This window comes from Ranitomeya imitator, chromosome 1 (assembly GCF_032444005.1).
Source record: "Ranitomeya imitator isolate aRanImi1 chromosome 1, aRanImi1.pri, whole genome shotgun sequence".
Taxonomy (NCBI): Eukaryota; Metazoa; Chordata; class Amphibia; order Anura; family Dendrobatidae; genus Ranitomeya; species Ranitomeya imitator.
In genome coordinates this window covers 940,955,583-940,980,484 of record NC_091282.1, presented here as the reverse complement: position 1 = coordinate 940,980,484, position 24,902 = coordinate 940,955,583, and the positions used below count along the sequence as shown (strand labels likewise).

Sequence of the window (24,902 nt, the reverse complement as noted above, 5' to 3'; positions counted from 1 at the left end):
TTTCATCTGTGAAGAACACAGGGTGCCAGTGGTGAATTTGCCAATCCTGGTGTTCTGTGGCAAATGCCAAGTGTCTTGCACGGCGTTGGGCTGTGAGCACAACCCCCATCTGTGGACGTCGAGGACTCAGACCATCCTCATGGAGTCAGTTTCTAACCGTTTGTGCAGACACATGCACATTTGTGGCCTGGTGGAGGTCATTTTGCAGGGCTCTGGCAGTTTTGTTGCCCTCCTACGGCGCCCTCCACGTCTCCAGGTTTACTGGCCTAAATCTGCACAGAGGAACAGCGCTCCACCGGGTGTATTGGTCCAAGAAAATCTTTATTCAGCCATATAGCATAAGCATGGTTCCCTGGATATGGAACGAGCGCCCGAATGAGTGAGTGCTGTCGGTCACTTGTATATTTCATTTGCAGGTTTACTGGCCTGTCTCCTAATAGCACCTCCAGCCTCTGGACACTACGCTGACAGACACAGCAAACCTTCTTACCACAGCTCGCATTGATGTGCCTTCCTGGATGAGCTGCACTACCTGAGCCACTTGTGTGAGTTGTAGAGTCCGCTTCATGCTACCACGAGTGTGAATGCACAACCAACATTCAAAAGTGACCAAAACATCAGCCAGAAAGCATTGGTAGTGAGATGTGGTCTGTGGTCCCCACCTGCAGAACCACTCCTTTATTGAGGGTGTCTTGATAATTGCCAATAATTTCCAGCTGTTGTCTATTCCATTTGCACAACAGCATGTGAAATTGATTGTCAAACAGTGTTGCCTCTTAAGTGGACAGTTTGATTTCACAGAAGTTTGATTTACTTGGAGTCACAGTATATTCTGTTTTAAACTGTCCCCTTTATTTTTTTTTAGCTGTGTGTGTGTGTGTGTGTGTGTGTGTGTGTGTGTGTGTGTGTGAGCAAGACACTGTAATAAACCTGATTGTGTAGCAGTACCATTATATAACAGTGGTAATGCACTAGACCGTGTAGCAATACCGCCATATGTTAGCCTATACACAAGCACTAGTAACATACGGCACCGGGACGAGATAGAAGGGCAAAGGTATAAACATATTATATCATACCCCCTACAAATGCACAGGACTGGTGGACAGGAGTAAGTGTAAGGACTGGAGGCTAAATATTTTCTTTTTAACCATTTCTCTTGGAGAGGTATCAGAAACTGGCTGAGCACTTGTATATTCATCACCAGCATTTCTCAGGCCAGGGTCACAGGAGGGATGATTCTCTCATGTGTCTCATCTGTCAGAGTTTGATCCGAATATCTGCTGAGTGTTATCCAATTCTCTTGCATGAGAAAATCACAGCATAGGTGTAGAGATGACCATAAACTTAATTTCTCCATCTCCTCATTTGTCTGATTGCACTTGGATGACATCTGACTGCAGTACGATGTTTAACATGCACCCATAGACTTGAATGGGTGCCTGTGATCTGAGTTCTGGTTCTGAAGCCACTCATAATATGCTGCAATTTTATTTCTCAAGCTGAATTGGGCACTATGCGAGCCCTCAGAAGCAAAATATAGCATTTTTTCTTTCCAGACATGATAGAAGACAAATCAACATTTTTTTTTTGCATCACACTTTATTGTATTACCTATTTCATTAGTATAGAAGCTGAACCAAAGCAAATGCCAAATTTCTTAAAAAGTGCATTCTATCACCGTGTACAAAAAACATCATACAATCAGATAGGGGAATGTATGTATATATGATATGATTAATCAGAAGCTGGAAAGTGCATTTCTGCAAGGACAGCTCCATGGTCTACTTCCATATTTTTGCTTGTAGTCTGATTAGAATATCATAATACTCCGAACTCTGAAACAAGAAAGATGGGAAAATACTTATCAATTTTACAGCTTAACCATTAATCTGTATAGTTCCTAGGGGTTCACAAATAAAATCATAACACAGAGGCATCATGTTTTTACATGGGATTCAATGGATTAGGCATAAAGAGGAGTATAACTGTGCTTTTTTATTTTAAATAAAGTCGTCTGTGTCATTATTTCAATTAAAATATTTTATTCTGGCTCTTTTTTTTTCTTTTATTAATTATGTGGTTAGCAATGGGGGCATCTTATAGACTCTTCTCCATTACTAATATTTGGGCTTGATGTCAGCCACCATAAAATAGCTGACATCAACCCCACAAATATTACCGCACTTGCCACCGCACCAGGGCAAGTGGGAAGAGCAAAGCTACTTGAGTAACTTAACTTGGACTAGATGCACACTGCACATATCCCCACCTTTGGCCACATATGCTCAGGAGACAAGTGCCCGACAGTGGCCACAGTCAGGAAGGATGCCTATACATTCGTCAACCATAATAAAATTATTGCACAAAAAAAAAAAAAAAAGTATATCACACGGTATATGTTTCGTGGCAGTGCCCCGGTTTGTTTTACTGTAGAAGAAAGTCTAACAGTATGTGCAGACAGATAGCTGTCAGATGGAGGCCAAAAAAACACTAATGAATGGAGACCTATCGAAATGTTACAGTACTGTATATGTAGCGGTAAAGGCTCCAGTCCTGACATATACGGTATAGCCTGTTCTCGTATGACATGGGGTGGCAATACTTTACTCGAGGCTTTTATTCCCAACCTTTCTCTATTTTTATAATAGAGGCATGGGTACGTGGTGAGGGCACAACACTATCCATTTATATACTTTGTCACACCTTCGTAACCATTCCTTGTCATATTATTGATATTCATGTAGACTCCAAAGTGCTAACCACATATTAAGGTACCGTCACACTAAGCGACGCTGCAGCGATACCGACAAGGATCCGGATCGCTGCAGCGTCGCTGTTTGGTCGCCGGAGAGCTGTCACACAGACAGCTCTCCAGCGACCAACGATGCCGGTAACCAGGGTAAACATCGGGTTACTAAGCGCAGGGCCGCGCTTAGTAACCCGATGTTTACCCTGGTTACCATCGTTAAAGTAAAAAAACAAACACTACATACTTACCTACCGCTGTCTGTTCTCGGCGCTCTGCTTCTCTGGTCTGGCTGTGAGTACAGCGGCCGGAAAGCAGAGCGGTGACGTCACCGCTCTGCTTTCCGGCTGCCCGGCGCTCACAGCCAGACCAGAGAAGCAGAGCACAGTGCTTGAGGACAGACAGCGGTAGGTAAGTATGTAGTGTTTGTTTTTTTACTTTAACGATGGTAACCAGGGTAAACATCGGGTTACTAAGCGCGGCCCTGCGCTTAGTTACCCGATGTTTACCCTGGTTACCAGCGAAGACATCGCTGAATCGGTGTCACACACGCCGATTCAGCGATGTCTGCGGGGAGTCCAGCGACGAAACAAAGTTCTGGACTTTCTTCCCCGACCAGCGATATCACAGCAGGGGCCTGATCGCTGCTGCCTGTCACACTGGACGATATCGCTAGCCAGGACGCTGCAACGTCACGAATCGCTAGCGATATCGTCTAGTGTGACGGTACCTTTAGTCTTACATGCTGCATCAAAAATGCCCATATACATGTATCTTTCTGTGGACTTACCCTGCCCCACTGCTTAGCAGTTCAAATGCTTCATTGATTTTGTCCAGAGTTAGCTTCTTGCTAACCAAATGTTCCAGATTGTACTTTTTGTTCATATAGTCTGAAACCAGTTTTGGGATATCAGAACCCTTGTAGCCTAGGCAAAAAGAGAGTTTTTATTTATGTTTTCTGTAATAATTAATTATTTACAGTTAAGTATTCCATTTAATCCAATATATGAATTGTGTTCTTTTCTGTATTTGATGGCTCACTTACATATGCATTAAATTCCATGCAAATGCTTATTATAGTGCATACAACTAGAATAACAAAAGCCAAATGTGACATCTTATGCCGGAGTCACACTAAACGTATGGAAAATTGGTGCGAGTCTCCCTGCTGAGAGTCGCAAAAGTGTTCTCCGTATGGTGATCCGTGTGTAAGGCGTTTGCAATGCAATGATGCAATTTTCTCGCACTTATGTATCCGTATGACATGTGTATGGCTTTTCTCACTGCTTTGGATTTTATGGCTCAATAGGCTGAAATGAGGAAAATGGTTGCATATTTCTCGCAAGCTTCACTGATGCTCCGTGTGGTGTCCAATTTTTTTCTCGCACCCATAGACTTGCCTTGGCGAGACTCGGCCATATACCTGTACAATCACAGCATGCTGCAATTTCACTCGCACGCAGAATACGCCTGAGAAGCAAAAATTGGTGATGGGAGCTGCCCCATAGATTAACCCTGGTCCGAGTGCTATGCCATGTTTTCTCGCATAGCACTCGTCCATATTCTGTGATAGTATGACCCCGGCCTTACTCTGATCCTAGCTATTTAACCCCTCAGATGCTTTGGTCAATAGTGATTTTGGCATCTAGATGATTCGACAAGAGGAGGGGGCATTATAATACCATATAGGAACCTGTGTACAAACACTCTTGGTCCAAAAATATATTTCAAAACAACCCTTTTGGCATAATTTGGGCTTTCAATAAAGCAAAGCCCCAGTAGGCCACAATGGTCCACAGAGATCTAATATATCAGCTGTCAGGTTCCCTAGTGTGAAGATACCCTATGATGGCTTTGAAATAATTTAAAGAAACCTGCAATTATATATTTAAAAATATATATGAAAAAAACACTATGAAGAACTTTTTCCCCATTAAAATACTTGTTTAGTGCATATTAATAGTATTTCTGGACCTGTAAGACTAGGACTGTTAAAATACTAAATTATTCTACCTTATTTCATCACTGCGACGTTTGTCACCTTTTTTTTAATTAAAGGAAGCACGCCAAGGTAAAAAAGGAGTTCGATTTTATGGCTGTGACTTAAACCAAGAGAGTGATTGGAACGGGGCCAAAGTGTCAATATTCCTACTGAATTAATCTAATAATAATATGGTCTATATTGATAATTATTCCATCTACAAGTTAGATGGTTGAAGTGCTGACTCACCTAAAGCAGGATTCACACATATGTGCTTTGTAGTCTGAGTACTGACAGTGATGCACACAACGGTTGTGGGTCTCCTGACTGAAATCCGCAGTCTGAAATTTGTCTATAAGGCTGACAAGTTCGCAGCTAGTTTGTGCATTGTGCACTTGGACTGCAAAACACTAATGTGTGAATCCAAACTTAAGACTCATTTTAGTAATATAACATAGTTAGCAAGACCGAAAAAAGACATTTGTCCATCCAGTTCAGCCTATATTCCGTCAGAATAAATTGCCCTAAGCCTCCCCGACATGTTTCGCCAGAGTGACTGGCATCATCAGGGGATTGAGGCTATTTTACATTGGGCAGTGTAGGTTGATATGGCGATGAATATGGTATATAGATAGCGGCCGCACCTGAATCCATATGCCTTCTATTGAATAGATTAATGGGTCAAAGAGTATCTTTAGGACGTGAGCTCAATTCACAATTAACCATTGATGTATTGGTGTCCCCTATACCACACCGTCTAATGCGAGTTTTTACGTTTTCCTTGATTAGCTTACATAGTAACATAGTAACATAGTTAGTAAGGCCGAAAAAATTTGTCCATCCAGTTCAGCCTATATTCCATCATAATAAATCCCCAGATCTACGTCCTTCTACAGAACCTAATTGTATGATACAATATTGTTCTGCTCCAGGAAGACATCCAGGCCTCTCTTGAACCCCTCGACTGAGTTCGCCATCACCACCTCCTCAGGCAAGCAATTCCAGCTTAATAAAGTACAATTATTTTTAGGTCTTTAGTCAGGGATATTTGCCTTTGGCAATGTGTAACTTAGTGTTGTTACCCTATGCTGGCTTAAACAAAACACTAGGACCTGAGCAGCCAAAACACAAAGTACTGGAGCAACCAGGGGAAGTGAGCGCTGTTATTTTAGGTATTCATTACACAAATTGGAGCCTACTTTCTTGAAAGTGAACAACCCCTTTAAGTCATTTGACACAAATCTTTCTGTGAAATGTGCAATCTCTCCTACAGGCTGGGAAGCCCCTGGCCATGTTCATTTGGCATCTTTTGGTATTACATGAAATGGGGTATGGGATTCTAATAAAAATGTCATGTTCTAGTTATCATGAAGTGTTTTAGCATGATTTGGTGTTTTTACATTTTCAAACATCATACCTCCAAATATAGATCCTTTCAAGGAACGCCCTGTGACAAGTAAACCTGGATGCAAACTTAGTGTGTCCTTGGGAGATGCCACCCCCAACACAACAGCCACGCCATTTCCGCAGTAAGTACTCTGGAGAGCAGTCAGCTAATAAGAAATTGTAGACTATGTTAGTATATCTGTAAGGTGGTAATAGGAAGAATAGATTTGATCTTATAGAAATGTTCATATGTTGCATTAATGTATAGGAAAGGAGCAGGAATTAGAAATATTCCACAATTTTTCCTCATCACAAAATGTTATTTTCCTCTTACCATGGTTTCAGTGCGTCCTGCACATTCAATGGCAAAATCCACTCCTCCATTAGTCAGCTCATTAATGACCTCATGAATGGGTTTATCGTAATCCTTTGGATTTAGGCACTCAGTGGCTCCCAGTTGTAGGGCTTTTGGATACTTCTCCTTATGTGAACCTACACCAATGATTCGTGTAGCGCCTGCATCCTTGCATCCTGCAATTGCAGAAAACCCAACTCCTCCCAAGCCAAAAACAGCACAGCTAGATCCCTTGGTCACCTGAGAAGGGAAAAATTAGCTGATTAATTTAAACATGTATTACAAATATATATTTATGAAGGACTAGAAAGAATAACTTTGCCTTGTGCATATTTCACTTTCAATTTCTCGCTACTATCTGAGTGAATTAAAAAGGAATCTGTCACCAGTTTTTGACAACTAATCTGAGAGCAGAATAATGTAGAGACAGAGACACTGATTCAGGCGATGTCTCAATCCGTTGGCTGATTGCTGTAGATGTGAGGTGAGGAGGAATATGCCGCTGACCGTTACCTACCATTAACCGTTTGCATGTAATCTGCAGATGCTGTTTTATTTTGTTAGCAATGTATATATTAACATTGAGAATATTATTGCCTGCAGTGCCAATCACCAGCCACAGGAGGCCACTGTTTCCCCTGTAACTGCTTAATGACTCTGTATCTTAAAATGGCTTGTGTAAGATTTTTATTCAGACAGTTAACCAGTTCTGTGAGGAGAAATAGGAACCACTATTTTGGTGACAGACTGGTGTTATGTTAAATGAACTCTGCTCTGCTGAACTGCCATTTGGCCAGAACCAGACAGAGCCCCATGCCAGGGGGCAGTGCAAGCAATTGGGAGGAAGTGCCTGACAGGAAGGGGGTTGATTCAGCGGCCATCTTAGGAGAGCGAGGAGAGAGCTGGAGGGAGGAGGACGTGTGAGGTTTCTGTCAAGCACCATCCGTGATGCAACTGTAGGGCCCTCTAGCAAGTCATCTGTGGTGCGACACTGGTTACTAACTCATCATCCCTTGGTCAAACAGCCGTCGTCCAGGAGGGCTCATCTCTGCAATGACACAGCGACCAGGTCGGCAAGTCCTGAGCTCAGGCCCACCTTGAGGATTATGGTTGGAGCGAGCACGTATACTTAGTTTTGTGCCAAACTCAGGCAGATACAGACACTTGAATGCATCAGTACCCATCAGACTCAGCTTGTTGAACCACTATTAACTTAAGTAGACTACAGCATTAAAAGTAAACAGAGGTTTTCGGAGGAGCGGCTCATTGCACTCACATGGCACTTGAAGTGAACTTGACAGCATATATTTCAATAACTGGGTTCTACCTAGTGGGTTTAGAGTCGTTTTGTTGAGTTTGTAGACTGCTGTGCTGCATCACCAATGAGCCACCCCTGCCTTTCTCATAATTGTTCTAGTTTTCCAGGTAAATACTCAGTAGCCGCACTAGGTGAGTGCACAACTAGCCAAATTATGGTAAGGTAGTCAACATTTCCATGTCTACTGAGTGACCCAGCACAGTGGTCCCTGTCAGTTCGGACCATGTGTAAATTAATAGGTTACATTTTGTTGGTTGGTGGAAGAATACGAATACACCTGCTTTCATGTAGTTCTCCATATTCATGAGCTCTATATACCCTTACACTATCACTGAGTGTCATCTTTCTGCCTCTACACAGTGCATACAGAAAGCTGCCAATCATTGGTGTGGGCGGGGTTATACAAGGCTCAGCATTTAGAGAACTGCTAAATCGACAGCAGAGAAACAGGGATTTTATCAAAACTGCAGCAAGCAGTAATACCTCGTTAGAATTGGGGTCTCTGCCCTTATATCATGCTGCTCTCAGATAGGGCAGCAAAAACTTGATGACAGATATCCTTAACGTTTTTCTCAGTCACTTATCCCTGCTAGAATTGCGAACACCTCAGGGTCTTTGAATGCAGCATTCTAAAGTATTTTATGAACTAAGAATTTTACATGAAAATTCTAACCTTACCTTAGCAGTGTTGACAGCTGCACCATATCCAGTTGCAAATCCACAGCCTATAAGACAAACTTCAACAGGGGCACGGGCATCCACTTTGGCAACACAAATGTCAGACACCACAGTGTATTCAGTAAATGTGCTTGTGCTTGCGTACTGATAAATCGCTTTTCCTTTACAGGTAAATCTGCTTGTACCGTCAGCCATCAGTCCTGATTGAGCTCCAAATGCAAACCTTTTAGTATGAAAATTAGAAAAAATAGCTAATAATTATCAAAGTAATTATTTAACTGTTATAATTATTTTTAGCAAAAAAGATTGTATAATAAACAATGAAAGATGCAATTTTTTTTACATTTCCAATTATACTTTTTTTAATTAATCACAAATTCTAAGGACTCTACTTGCAGATAGAAGTAATGAAACGCATTGAATTTCTAAATATAGAACAGAAATAATATAGAAATTGTACAATGAAATAAACTTTATTAGCTTCATAACTAATACAGTTCTAAAATTTAAAAATTAGATGCAACTTCAAAAATCATGCAAAAAATTTTGCAGTTGTAAAATAATAATGATTCCATATTCACGGCATCATTTTTTTTGTTTGTTATGAATCACCACCTTAAACAGATAGTTTTCCTTTAAAATAGGATAGTATTTCTAAAACAAACTTCATACATGCTCAATTCATCAGTGCATTTTCACCAGTGTTTTGGCATGAATACCTCTCTTTTATTGACTTTTTGATTTGAAACAAATTCAAACTATTTTTGCCTTATCTAAAAGTTTATTTTGCTTTTTTCAGATTTTTACTGATTCATCAAATGCGACTTTTTAAAAAAGTTTCAAAATGTGGCGCAAATATACTGCAGTTCTCGTCTGAATGATTTTATGTAAACCAGTTATTTTGGTGACATTTTTGCCCCAGTTAGGAAAACGTGCAACTTTTTTTTTTTCAGTAATCACTAACAAAACGAGTCAAAAATAGGAAAAAAATAACTTTAAATTTGTGCAAAATTCAAGAATTATGTGCAAGTGAATTTGTGGCAAAAAAAAGCAGCAATAAAAAAAAAAAAAAAAAAAAAAAAAGGGAAAAGAAAAGTGACTTGGAAAATAAATAAATAAAAAAAACAGGCAAATGATGAATCCAGGAAATGGCATCTTATATGCAGGCAGCATGGTATAGAGCGGCAGTAGCTAGGCAGCTTATATGTTATATATTTATTGGAATATATTCAATATTTTGCTTATTAAAATCTATGCTAGGGGCCCACTGGGAAGTCCTAATTCATTGATTGACAGCCATTTTTATATGTACGTTTACACATGGGAGACTGTCAATCAATGATTAGGACCACCCCCTTCACTATTAAGCCGAGAATGAGAAGATATTGCCATGAATAAGTTACACTGAATTTTTTCCCATATCTCTATATATGTAGTCTTTCTCAATGCTTATGGTATACACAGCTCTGGCAAAAATTAACGGACCATCACATCAAAACCCTGTCATGGGCAGCCCAATCTCCAGACCTGAACCCCATTGAAAACCTCTGGAGTGTAATCAAGAGGATAATGGATAGTCACAAGCCATCAAACAAAGAAGAACTGCTTAAATAGTATTGTTGTTTCTAAATGATTATGAACTTGTTTTCTTTGCATTATTTGAGGTCTAAAAGCACTGGGGCTTTTTTTTTTTTTTTTAATTTTGACCATTTTTCTTTTTCAGAAAAAAAAAATACAGAATTTGCCTGGAAATTCGGAGACATGTTGTCAGAAGTTTATAGAACAAAAGAACAATTTACTCAAAAATATACCTATAAAGAGAAAAATCAGACAAACTGAACATTTTGCAGTGGACTCTTAATTTTTGCTAGAGCTGTATTTATAAAAAAAACCCACAAACACACATACATCCGTGTGCTTAGCCTCTTTTGCTCTACACATTCCCCATGTATTGCACAGCTGACAGGTTTCCTTTTGTCACAATGGATCCAAGTCGCATAATCGGTGGTTCCACTTTTGTGACTTGTGAACACATAAGACAATGGACTATTTGCACGTCATGGTTCATTAGAGGTAACTATTTGAATCTTTTGTTTTATTTATTTAAAGTCAACCTGATACATGCTGCCCAATCTTTGAGCAGCATGCATCAGGCACTGGCTGAGACCTGTCAGTCACAGGGGGCAGCCAGGGAGAACCGGCCTTGGACCCGCCTGTCTGACTAGTCTGCCACACAGCTCATACCCGGCGGCTAATAAAAGTAAGTTATTCTCTGAAACGACACGGAATTTCAGACAAAACCCATATGGCTATGTTCACACTACAGTCAGTGTCTGATACTTGCTGCACACATTGGGCAGCATGTATCAGATATCAGGTTCCTTATAAGAAAGAAGAAGGCTTACCATCAACTGGTTGTATTGAACATAAAAGATCTTATTTTTGCATTTGTGGTTGAAATATTGGAACTTAGAACTATTTCTCCAGTACATTTAATTATAGTGCCTTTCCTTTAGTACACGGTAAACAAACAGTAAATTTTATTCATATTTTTTCCCCTCAATTTAGGGCCACAGCTACAGGATAGTTTTTTTGAATTACAGTATGTGTTTCTGAAATTACTTGATCTGGATGAAAACAGGAAATAGTATATATTAAAGTAATATTAAATTACTTTTCAGTAGGTTAATGTCAGTTGATAGCTGTATAAACACTTTACTTACTCAAATTTTTTGCAGATGTTACTGTGTGGGCCATCGCAAGCTCTGCATGATCCACACTGTGGGACAAACAGTGGGATGACTTTGTCACCTATGAAGAAAGTAGAAGACAGTTTTAGTATAATAGTGATTAATGGTTTTAAAAAGTGTTGCAATGATTTTGATCTGCTTTCAGGTTGCTTTATGTTATTTAGCATAAATGATCCCATTTTCACTATCAGTCTGCTCAATAAATTCCGGCCACCCTTAGCCCCGTGATTAGGCTGGATTAGATACTTTGCTTATTTATTCACTGATGTACTATAGGATGTATTGCAGTTCATCTAAAGCCTTTGTCAACAGCCATTTGAGAAAATGTTGGACAGGCTGAGACTGATGCTGCTGTACTTGCTAAATGAGTGAATAAATAATAATCTATAATAATAATCTTTATAACCAACTTAACTATAACTTAATAATCCATAACCTTTGCCTACAATGGTGAACATAAAAACTATACAATACTGAGGAAAGAATAGATCTTCACAAACTGATATTCATTAGAGATGGGGGAGTGGAGAAGTGTACTTGTCCCCAGGAAACACATCCTGAGTTGAATCTTGGAGCTAGCCGTGACCGTACTGAGGTGTGTGTGTGTTCCATGTGTTGGAATTGGAGGCGTACATGTCAAACGCTTACTGTTAGTTGTCCAATAACCAGCCTAATAATTGTGGTAAACAGTTGCAGCCTCATCCATTAATCATCGGTCAATTGTGTAATTGTCCTGCAAATAGGAGCAGAAGACTGTTCGCAACAAAAAGATAACGGTGTGGTGGCTGACCCTGCACCCCGAGTCCTAGACTACGCCTGTATTTTTTGGTCCCTTAAAAATGGTGTCTAATCCTCAGGTCTGCAACTGTATTCTGCTCCAGATCTGAATTCTATTTCTGGACCTGTAACTTTGAACCCGTTGTTGTGAGCCCATGCCTTTGAATCTTGAAGATGTCTACTGAGAGTTTTCTGACAAACACTAGTTTTCCTTGTTTTATTCTTGGTGATTGCTCTTGTGCTGCAGATTTCATCAACCCTTTATCCAGTATATATGAACCTATGGAAACTTTTTTCTATTCCAGCAAAGATTTGAGTGTTGTTAATATATTTGTACCTGCTAACTTCGCTAACTGTTTGTAATAGCTTGAGCTATTGTCTTACAATATAAATGTATTATTATGATCACTATTATAACCCATAACATCAGCAACTTTCTTCAAAATACCCTCCTGTGTTCTGATAGTGGAGTGTAGCTATTGTAAGGTGTTTTCATTTAGCCATTTACCAGCTGATCATTGGGAGGCCTAAGGGATCATACAGATGACCATAAAAATCCAACAAGTGCTATCTATGGTTTTGATTGATAGCACTCGCCCTTATGTTATTCAATGAGGCAGTGCACATATTACAGTTCTACATGGTCTGAGGAAAAAAAGGAATTGCAGCAAGCACGACTCGCCTTTGATAATCATAAAGCAGTCGACTATTTAAGACTAGGGGTCCATGAAAAAAAATGGATGGCACTCGAATGTAATCCAACTGGAGTTCCACATTCACTGAATGGAGAATTTTTATTTATTTTTTTATCCTCCACATCAGAGACACTCTGTCCACCATAATCAAACCAAATTTCTCGGATGAGAGAAAAAGTCGAGTGACCCGAGTCATCAATATCTGGTTACCAGATGACCTCTTTAATGAGCTTTTTGCACTTACATATGCATAAATCCTTCATAAAACACTTGATTGCTTTTGACTCACCTGGTTTAACGTTGGTGACTCCCTCACCTATGCTCTCAACCACTCCAATGGCTTCATGACCCAAAATCACTGGAAAATTTGTTTGTATTATTTGATTAAGTGCGCTCTTATCAGATCCGCAAATTCCAGAAGAAATAATCTGCGTAAAGTGAGAAATATACAAAATATTTAGCATTTTTACAGGTTTCTGAGTAGGTGAAATCAGAATTGTCTCTCAGATGTTTGCTGGACAACCAACTTTCTTATACCAGACTTATTTGTATCAGTTTACATTGAATAATTTTCATCCATCATGAGACAAGCCCTTTTGACTTGGAACCCCTCCGGAAATTAGCTGATTGCTGCTGATCTGGTTCCCGACACTAGGCAAATGCCAAAGAATACCATGCTTGCCCATGGGATATATGAACATTGATTGCTTTCATGAGACAACCACTTCAACCTCAGATTGGTCACAATTATGTGCTTATTGGTTTCTGAATCTTTACAAAGATTAGAGATCTCCCAATGATGACATTCTGGTTCCTTCAGCCACTACTAGAGGGAGCCTAAAAGCTTACCACATAGCCTGAACTGTAGAAGTAGAATAAACTCCCAATCTCCTTGTAATGCTTGAAAATTATTTAGAAGTACATTACAATACAAAGTGGTTTAAAGGTTACATTTTACAATTGAGTATGCCTTATGGATTGTGGGCTAGTTTTGAATTATTAACTTATTGACTTCTAAATTTTAATGGTTGACACTGAAAATAAAGATTTACCTGTACCCTGTTAAATAGATTATTGAGTAGCTTAGGTGTAACAACATAAAGGTCACTTTTTCATCATGTACTGTTCACTGCTAACATTAACAAGACCAACATTTTATACTAACTTTATTTAGTTTCAGAGTCATAAGGCTGAAGGTAGACAAGTCAATCGAGTTCCACCTATAGACTAACATGTTGATCAAGAAAGGCAAAAATCCTCCCTCAAACTAGTTAAATACAGTTAAAATGCTATATAGTTAATCGGGTGAAATAGATATGATTTCATGACTTCATTAAAACTATCAAAATTAGTGCAAAGGAAGTAAATCTAAATAGTTACAGAGTTACTGACCATTAAATGCTTATTGCCAGAAATTGTTGAGGGTCCAACTTATGTGATTATTAGTAATGAGTGTGCTTTAAAGTCACTTTATCTTGGATATAGCCAAGCGCACCATCATTTTCATAAATCCTATAAACAGGAACAAGGAGGATGCCACTTTATTGAAAAAAGGGTTACAGGATCCTCCGTGCTTTTGATCGGTGGGGTTTCATCAGTGGAACCCTCAGCAATTTTTGGGCTTTCAAGCGGCACATAAGCATATCAGATACACATCTGTAAGTTACATAGTGCCAAAAAGAATCAACCCTGTCATCCTTGACTCCATGCTTCTGTGTTCTACGGTCACAGATCCTACATTGATGTGTTATGTCACATGAGGCCCCTCTACAATAGTTGATCTGTCACAGGAGCACTTCTGAAATGTTTTTTCTGTGGGAACCTCAGACTAAGGCCAGAGTCGCACAAATGTTCTCTGTATGGTCATCCGTGTGTAATGGGATGATGAGATTTTCTTGCACCTATGTATCTGTATGACATCCGTATGGCTTTACATTTCTCACTGCTTTTCTACAGCAATTTAATGGCTCAATGGGCAGAAATGAAGAAAACACTTGTCAGAGTGGTAAGTGATGTTTTCTCGCATAGCACTCGTCAGTATTGTACGCTAGTGTGACTCTGGCCTAACTAGGATAATGCCTGGACCACACCAGACAGATCTGCTTGGGCCTCAACATCGGAGGTGAAAATCTTTGAATTGCCCTTTTTGTCTTCTGAATCCACTAGAAAAAAAAAGTTCAAAATAAGTCAATTGTCACTAAACTAAAAATTACTGGAGCCATCCAAAGGAATGTGTAGAATATCTTTTCTGCTGCACCTCATCAAAAGCTAGGGGCACCTCACAGTTTAAGAATCATTGGCCTACAGCAATATGGCATCAGTACTAGTGATGAGCGAGTATACTCATTACTCGAGATTTCCCGAGCATGCTCAGGTGTCCTCCGAGTATTCTTTAGTGCTTGGAGATTTAGTTTTCATCGCTGCAGCTGAATGATTTACATCTGTTAGCCAGCATAAGTACATGTGGGGATTCCCTAGCAACCAGGCAACCTCCACATGTACGTATGCTGGCTATCAGCTGTAAATCATGCAGCTGCATCAACAAAAACTAAATCTCCGAGCACTTACAAATACTTGGAGACCTCCCGAGCGTGCTCAGGAAATCTCGAGCAACGAGTATACTCACTCATCCCTAATCAGTACTAGTTCTTTCAGATGCCATAAATAATAATGTCACAGCTATTACTATAACATGAATTCAATGTCATTTTTCATATTTGCAAAATTTTGTATACATCTCTGAGCTACAATACCATTTGTAACTAACGAAAAAATAATTCATAAATAGAATCATCTTGGTTATGTGGCGCCTTCTGTGACCCTTAGGTTAAAGTTCCCATGATGAGCTTTTGGTGAGATTTCAATCATAGCATCTTACGATTTCAGGCAAGTGAATGGGATTTATAGAAATCTCATGCACACTGTGCTTTTTTTATTAGTCAACCCAAGATAAAAAACATAATAAGCAAATACTGTGCAGTAAATTAATAGTAATAGTACATGAAAATAATATATAGGGTGCCAAGTTGATATAATTTTGATTAAAAAAAGTATAAGTTATACAACTACGTCATGGTGACCCTATTTGGGATGGTCCTAACCTCTAGTATTAAAACCTTACCATTTGTCAAGTGATGTAATGTGAATAAGGGCATGAATATAATGTCCAGCTCAAAGGAAAGGGAGGCAATACATTTATTTGCAGAGTGCAAAAAACAAACAAAACTGAAGGAAGAAACCTATACATGGTGAAATGGCTTATACAATCTATACTGTTATTATGATTTATTTATTATTATAGTGCCATATATTCCATGGGGCTTTACATGTGAGGAGGGTAGACATAATAAAAAACAAGTACAGTAATCTTAAATAATACAAGTCACGACTAGTACGGAAAGCGAGAAGACCCTGCCCACGAGTGCTCACAATCTATATTTTTATACTTTTTTTTGGGTCAAAAATTATGTTAACTAAGCACCCGATATTATTTTAATTCCCTATAGTTATTTGTTTACTGCAGCGTGTTTGCTTATTTTGTTTTTATCCTGGGTTTCTGTTTAGTGGCCAGTGTGAACATGTGCCTACATGCAGCTTGCACACCAATTTGTATTCCAGGTCATCTCTTTAGGTTTTTTGGTTTCAGTTTTTTTTTTACTCTGACATGTTGTGGATTTGAAAAACATACCACAATTTCTCTTACAAGAACCTTGGGTATCATGTGCGGATTTTTCCCTTAGATTTGCATTAGATGCAGATAATCCACAGGTAAGAAACGCATGTGAATTTTTAGTACATTTTCGCCGCAGACACTCATCAAAATGCATGTAATCCGCACATGACGGCGTCAATAAAGTTGACAGATCCAAGCACCAGGAAATATCAAATACATAGCAACTTAGGTTTTAAATTTGACATACCAAGAAGAGACAAAAATTGCAGTGTCAAAAATGTGATAAAAACACACGTAATAAAATGCAATGAAAAATGCAACTAACCTAATTTAGCAAATAAGTGCAAAAAATCTGCAACATCAAAAACTCACCAAATACTCAGTGTGAACCTAGTTCTTTCAAGTGAAGAGACACCCATACAGAATTCAGCCATTGGAGTAACAAATACGATAAATAATATCCAATTATCTTGATACATAAAAACAACATCTCAAACAAAAATGTGTAAGAGCTCAGTATCAGTTATTAAAGAAAATTGTACTGTAAGTTTGGTGGTTACCTCACCCCTGCTGTGTGCAAACACTAGAATAACAGTGTGCATCAGCTTCCCTCCACCTCAGCATTCTGCCAACACAATATTTACTGCTGATTGTATAACTGTACTATGGCTGTCAAAGATGTGCAGATGGACGACACACCTCATCCTTTAGAAGATCTCTCAGTCAACTGCCAACAAACCTGTTGGGGCAGGGATTGTAGAGCAAATATCAGCATACAAAGATGAACGATTTGGGTAAAGGCAAAGTTAGGACTCATGTGCACAGTTGGGTTTTGTGCAAAGAGCATGTACAACTATCTGTATGGTCATCTCTAATTAAGAGATGAGTTGTACAGCAAATGTGCAAATACAGACATGCTATAAGGTGCTTAAAAATAAGGATGAGTTCACATGAGCATTATGAAGTCCATTCGGTTGCATATTAGAAAAATTATGAACGGAAGTGATCCTTTTTATGACATTATGGTTTCCATAATGGTGTCCTCTATTTTACCATAATAGTTTTGCATTTGGTACATATGATAAAATGTGCGATGAAAGCTCATAATATATTCTCCAACACAAATTTCAATCTAGCCTATAGCACAATTATTCATGTGGTTTAGCACGTACCTATGTAACATTTCAAATTGTCATCAGGCCTACCTGGGGGCTTAACTATAATGGGTGGACAGGCTTCAGTCGCACCCAATCCCTGGAAGCTAGGAGGGTCTGAAAGGTTCACTTTACACATATGACAGAACTAATACTATTAAGGACCTATGATAGCATTGAGGCCCACAAGCTTTTGTTATTATACTAGCTAGAATGGGTGGTCACATGACCACAAGTATGTGATTTGCATACTTCCATCCACATTCCAACTACAACTGCTTGTCCTCATCCAATACAAGTGAACTAAAAGAGGCCGAGCAGGAAATATGAAAATTGCAAATGTATTAAAGGGAACCTGTCACCTGAATTTGGCGGGACTGGTTTTGGGTCATATGGGCGGAGTTTTCGGGTGTTTGATTCACCCTTTCTTTACCCGCTGGCTGCATGCTGGCTGCAATATTGGATTGAAGTTCATTCTCTGTCCTCCGTAGTACATGCCTGCACAAGGCAAGATTGCTTTGCGCAGGCGTGTACTATGGAGGACAGAGAATGAACTTCAATCCAATATTGCAGCCAACATGCAGCCAGCGGGTAAAGAAAGGGTGAATCAAACACCCGAAAACTTCGCCCATATGACCCAAAACCAGTCCCGCCAAATTCAGGTGACAGAGTCCCTTTAAGTGAGGCTGGACATGTCTAGCCAGAATATGGTCAGAAGTTTGCAAATTGAATACTTACGGTAACATGACCGCCCACTTTCGGTGGGATCAAATGTTAAAAATAATTAAAAAATCATTATATACTCACCTTCCGCCGCCTCTCCCGCTCCTCGCGACGCTCCGGTAACTGCTCCATGCAAGCGGCAGGTTCCAGTGGCAAGGATGGTATGCGACAAGGACCTGCCATGACATCACGGTCATGTGACCACGACCTCATCACAGGTCCTGCATGCCTGCGCAAGAAGGACCTGCCATGAGGTCACGGTCATGTGACCGCGACATCATCACGGGTCCTGGGCTACCAACCCTGGGACCGGAAGCTGCCGAGTGCACCGCACACAGGCAACATGACTACAAGGGCTCCCTCGGAAGGCGAGTATATGTTTATTTTTTATTTTTTAACCTGTGACATATGTGGCTGGGCAATATACTACGTGGCTCTGTGCTGTATACTACGTCGCTGTGCCATATGCTACGTGGCTCTGTGCTGTATACTACATAACTGGGCAACATACTGCGTGACTGGGCAACATACTACGTGACTGGGCAACATACTACGTGACTGGGCAACATACTACGTGACTGGGCAACATACTACGTGACTGGGCAACATACTACGTGACTGGGCAACATACTACGTGACTGGGCAACATACTACGTGACTGGGCAACATACTACGTGACTGGGCAACATACTACGTGACTGGGCAACATACTACGTGACTGGGCAACATACTACGTGACTGGGCAACATACTACGTGACTGGGCAACATACTACGTGACTGGGCAACATACTACGTGACTGGGCAACATACTACGTGGCTGGGCAACATACTACGTGGCTGGGCAACATACTACGTGGCTGGGCAACATACTACGTGGCTGGGCAACATACTACGTGGCTGGGCAACATACTACGTGGCTGGGCAACATACTACGTGGCTGGGCAACATACTACGTGGCTGGGCAACATACTACGTGGCTGGGCAACATACTACGTGGCTGGGCAACATACTACGTGGCTGGGCAATATACTACGTGGCTGGGCAATATACTACGTGGGCTGTGCAATATACTACGTGGGCTGTGCAATATACTACGTGGGCATGCATATTCTAGAATATCCAATGCGTTAGAATCGGGCCACCATCTAGTGTAAAATAAAACACTAGACAGATTTATGATGACTGCCATATCATATTGCAGTGTAAGAAAAAAGTTTTAACCCTTAAAGTTCAGTGATGGATATATCCGACATTGGACGCTCCCCCTGTTTGGTGTGGGCTCTGGGAATGAGCCTGCACCTTTTCCGGCACATGACAACTGATCTGATCAGCTGTCATATGCTCCTAACAGCCGCAGATGGAATCATGATCCACATGCCACTATTAACATGTTAAATGCCTCTGTTAAACTCTGACAGCGGCATTTAACATGCACACGCAGGAAGCATGTCATTAACCCCGCCCATGGGCGACCGTGTCACATGACCTCGGCTCACCGATGGGTTGGCATGACAACCAAAGGCTTGCAGGAGACCCCTGTGGTTGTTATACCCAGAAAGCTATGAGCGCCGTCCAGTGGTTGGCACTCATAGCAAGTGAGCATTTCTACTGCATGGACAGGGCTGCAGCCCTGCTCTATGTAGCTCAAGCGGTCAGATGATCGCAGCTTCTAGTCTCCTGCGGAAACGATTGAGGTAAATATATTAGTTCAAATCATCCCCCATTCAAAATTTAAACAAAAAAAAAACCAACTATACGCATATTTGGTATCGCCATGTTCAGAATTACCCGATCAATATATAAAAAGAATTAATCCATTCGGTAAATGGTGTAGCGAGAAAAAAAAAAAGAAATCAAAGCACCAGAATTATGTTTTTTTTGGTCGCTGCAGCATTGCAATAAAATGCAATAACAGACGATCAAAAGATTGTATCTGCACCAAAATGGTATCAAGAAAAACATCAGATTGGTGTGCAAAAAAATTTGCAAAATGCATGCCCATTGTGGCTATATTGACTGAAAAATGAACTTGTTTCTTTTACAAGAAGATAAAAAAAGGTACAAAAGTAAAATTGTCTCCAAGGGCAAGGGGTTAATGTAACATTGAGACGCCCAAGAAAAAATTATGAAAATCCAGTTAGACTGAATTACAAGGTGAATTTTTGTGGTAGTTTTTCTTTTGTGCTTTTCAATTATGGCATCTAAATTTCAATAACAGCATTTGTAATTTCAGCCTCAAATATGCCTTGAACAATGGAGTGAAGTTTTTCCTAAAACCACTGTGTGTGAAACCAGCCAGAGGGTCTTTTTTCACACAAAGTAAAACAATGAAGACATACAATGAAAGGAAGCCCTGTGAGAGACTGGTTATATGTGAAAAATGAGATACAGAAAAACCATTTTGAGACAGCCACTCAAATTGCAATGAAAAGTGATTTTTTTTTTTTTTAGGGGGAGATTGAGTGTTTTGGTCTGTTAAAAAAAGCTGGCCAGGATCATCCTGGATGTATAATTTATGATAGAACTGAAAATTAATCTGGTCTGGATAAATGGTGGTCTTCTGAGGCTGCCGTCACACTAGCAATATTTAGTCAGTATTTTACATCAGTATTTCTCAGCCAAAACCAGGAGTGGGTGATAAATACAGAAATGGTGCATATGTTTCTATTATACTTTCCCTCTATTTGTTTCACTCCTGGTTTTGGCTTACAAATACTGATGTAAAATACTGACCAAATACTGATAGTGTGACGGCAGCCTGAAAGAAGCGGTCTTTTGGAGAAGTGTACTTTATTTCAGGTGAAGTAGAAGGTCCCTGTGCAGAAATGGCTTATGAGCCATTGCTGTTCAGCTGCTAATTTAGTAAGCATGATAAAGCTCTATTATTAGGACTCTCTGGTTCACAGAAAATGAAGGCCCCAATTCCTTAAGATTGGTATTTCATATGCCAGTGTAATTGAGGAGTGTGCAGAAATAAGGTGTGCTAAATTCATTTAGAGGCCCACGCCACCAAGTAAATTTGCCGCTTCTTTTCAGTGGCGTGCTCCTCGGAGCACCTTGCCAGATTTGTTATTTCATTTGGGAACTATTTCACCATTTCTGGCATAACGTATATGCCACTTCAGCATACAGCTTGCCATGCGTGCCAGCCTGACAGTGGGACCTGTTTGTTTTTTTTCAACATCACACTGTGACAGTTGCTGCTCATCATGTGCAGCATCATCAATCTTGTCACCATCTTTATTCTGACTGTCAGCCTTGTCATCTTCTGCCTGGGATAAGGCAATGTCCCCTTCCACATCCACTGCTCCTCCTCCTTCACCTCCCCAGCATGCTTCTGCATGTAGCATTGACCTTGAGGGTCTCCAACAGCCACAAGGCTCAGATATACATGTACAAGGTGCTGTTCTTTCCCAGAATTCATCAATAACATCGAGTTAGTGCTCACTTTTTTTTTTCTTTTATGGGGCCCCTTGCGGTTCTGACAGGTTTATTCTTGCTTTGCGCAAAAATTCATGTCAAAGCATTTGTGAAATAATGTTTATTACATAATTTTCTCAGCAAGTCAAACCTGTTCCATTATATTTGATTGCTGTTATCTTACCTTTATTCTGACTTCATGAGCCTTTGGTGGAGCTACTTCAATCTCTTCAATGCTGAGGGGCTTGAATGGTTCCCAGGCAACAGCGGCCTTGCATTTAATGACCTTAAACAGAAAACCATTGCTTTGGGTAAGGTTTCATATAATTATCTAACAAGATTATTGTGAACATGGGAAAACGCCCATGGATTTATGACTAGTCATGTCAGCACAGAAATCTTACATAATAGTTTGCCCTGTGGACATTTAAAAGAGAAATGCAGCTGTAACTACTTATAAGATGGTATTCACCAGCTGCAACTCTGAGCAAGCAGCCATTGCTATCCAAGAAAATTGGATGTGTAGTTTTATAAAGCTTAATATTATTGCTGTTTCTGATTACTTTTGTAAGCATTTTTTTAATATAAAATATACAATAAAAAAGTAAAGTCCAGTTATAGGTCACTTTATTACAGTGCATTTATAAATATATTGTGGATATAGAGGAAAAAACTCTTATTTGTATTTATTCACATTAGGCCACTTTCAGACGGCATTCTGTTTTCAGTATTTTACATCGATATTTGACTAAGTTCACACGAGCATTTAAAAAATCATCTGAATTTCATTCAGGGAAAAAAAAAAAACGATGATTTTTTTTTTATATCTATTGTCATCTGTATGCCATGCATTTTTATATATCAGCAGTTAATAAAAATTTACAAGACCAAGTTCACGATACTATGTTAATAATTTAAATTTCTCCATAAAAATTGGTTGCTGTACTGATAATCTCTATGAAACACTTATTTTTCACACACACAGCCTTGAATAAGCCAGACTCTTCCAAAGTATGGCCGGGGTCACACTTGCAACTGCAATGCGAGAAACTTGCCTCAATATCCGATACTGCCGCCGGCGGTCTGGACCGGAGCGTTTCGCTGCATAGAAATACATGCAGATGCGCATTCCGGTTCCGAGTACCAGCGGCAGTGCCGGATATTGAGGCAAGTTTCTCGCATTGCAGTTGCAAGTGTGACCCCGGCCTATGGAAGAGACCTGTGCATGCGGTTAATTAATATGCAAAAAAGAGAGAAAATATACATCCGCACTGCTGTTATTAGTTAGACCCTTATGCCATTTTTAAGTTGTAAAAATGCAGCACTTATAGTTATGTCCGAATAAATCTGTGAGTTTATCACCGGTGAGTGCGCTTTATCTTCTTTTTTCTTCACTTTTTGAGGTTAATATCATTGCAGGTGATTGATTTAGTTCAGAGGAAGGTTTTTAAAAGCAGCATTGCGATTTTTCGGATCAGACTTGCCAATTAAACTCAGTGGGTGCATGGAAAAAAAATGGATTCCATAAAGACACCGTGTGTATATCATCAATCACAATTATTAACAGAAAAATATATATTTGGCCCTGTATGTTTCTATAATGGTTAATATTTAAAAACACAGGACATATGAATGTCATACAGTTGTCAAAAAGACAGATGGACCAATATGCATAATACCGGCCTCAATACCGTTTAAAGGCAGTAAATAATAAAGCTTATGTCACATGTGCAGTTTTTTTTAAGCCAATAAAAGAAGCAGATATAAAAAAAAACGTAGAAGTACTCGTTATTACGTTTTACTTGTTTTTAGACCTATACATATGCTTATTTTTACATCTTTATACTTGTTTTGGGGTCAATAAATAGCCACAAAAATTCATTATCTTTCCAACCTTAAAGAGTCACTTAACCTTTTTTTTTTGCTGTGTTTTATATCTTTGTGTCATTTTAATTGCAAGCAGATCGGTGGGATTTGGGGTCTTTTCAGTAGGTTTTGGCCCTCCAATTTCTTGAATCCTTCCCATTCAGAAGTACACAGCTCATGAGACTGGAGCACCTTAGCTGCGTACCTGTCTGGGGGAGGGGAGGGGTGGATGATCAGTAGGGGGTGGAGGGGTCACAAGACCCAGATCTTCATGGATCAGTTTGTAAATAAAATGCCAAAAAGATATAAAACTGTAAAAGGTTTAGTTCCTCTGTAAGGAACTGCACACACTCCATTATTGGCACAATGTTATGTCTTACGTCAGGGGTAGTACTTTTCCTTTCAGACTTATAAACAGCTCACTGTACGCAAGCATAGCATTCACAAAACTTTTTATAGATTTTTTTTCTAAGATACAAATCTGCCAAGTTTCAAACATCAGCATCATTAAATCATTGCATAAATGTAGGAAATAACCCAAACGCTACATATTTTCCTACAAAGAATGCAAAAGTAACACACAAAAACAATAAAACATTGTTTCCGAAAGGCTTTTAACTAAGAAAAAAGCAACATGCCAGCACAGCAGAGTAGTAATAGTAATGGTATATTACCTTTCCTACAGTGCTCATGTTGGTGCCGGTTACAGTTCTGAACACTGTTTCAGCTTTAAGTATCTTGTGTTTATCGTGTCCTGTGTGAGTATTTGCCACTCCCTGAGCTCTTTCCTCAGCCCCGAGCACTGAGTCCTAGACAGGCTTATAAACTCTGCCGGCCTGACATTTTGGCAATGTTACAGTCCACTGTACACAATGACTGCATCGTTTTGGGTTGTACGTTGACAATGATGTGTTTGCTTTACAGTTAATATTTCATCAAATGCTTTATTATTTGGAGAGTAAAGTAGTTCAGATAACATTAGTCACATTCCATAATCTATAACTTAATATGATGTGGGTCACGTAGCAAATCGGCAACTCTGGACTTTATTTCCCGCCCAAAAATCTAGTAGTAAAATCAACTTATGAGAGCCAAATGACTAGGTTCAGATAACCGGGCATTTTGTGAGGAATAACAGATAAGCAATAGCTAGAGGTTATAATAAAAAATCCATTAAAACTTCAGAAGAAGAAACAAATCATAAATATGAGCAGAAGTTCGCTTCTATATAAAAGCAAAAATAAAAAAAAGGTGTAGCTAAATTTGCTATTAGCACACCTTATAGTAAGCAACTCAATCAAATAGAATCCATTATATGCAAATATTTACCTATTCTGAGTTAGGATTAGTGAACGTACTCAGATAAGGTGATCTCC

General features: G+C 39.6%; 1 protein-coding gene across 1 annotated transcript; it reads right to left on the bottom strand.

Annotated features, from left to right (window-relative positions):
• Nucleotides 1-1,592: 1,592 nt before the first annotated feature.
• Nucleotides 1,593-24,354, bottom strand: LOC138655828 (NADP-dependent alcohol dehydrogenase-like). Its single transcript, XM_069743624.1, has 9 exons — nucleotides 24,201-24,354; nucleotides 21,845-21,946; nucleotides 12,979-13,117; nucleotides 11,191-11,278; nucleotides 8,468-8,690; nucleotides 6,451-6,711; nucleotides 6,148-6,283; nucleotides 3,540-3,675; nucleotides 1,593-1,838 (listed from the first exon to the last, which is right to left on the bottom strand). The coding sequence occupies exons 1-9, from the start codon at nucleotides 24,216-24,218 to the stop codon at nucleotides 1,814-1,816; spliced, it is 1,128 nt and encodes a 375-aa protein (XP_069599725.1). The 5' UTR covers nucleotides 24,219-24,354; the 3' UTR covers nucleotides 1,593-1,813.
• Between the last annotated feature and the right edge of the window lie 548 nt (nucleotides 24,355-24,902).

Excerpts from the sequence above, each read along its gene's own strand:
- LOC138655828 (XM_069743624.1), bottom strand. Across the intron at positions 13,118-21,844 it reads CTCATGAAGTCAGAATAAAG|ATTATTTCTTCTGGAATTTG; the intron begins GTAAGATAACAG and ends CACTTTACGCAG. Across the intron at positions 1,839-3,539 it reads CTGCTAAGCAGTGGGGCAGG|AGTTCGGAGTATTATGATAT; the intron begins GTAAGTCCACAG and ends TTCTTGTTTCAG.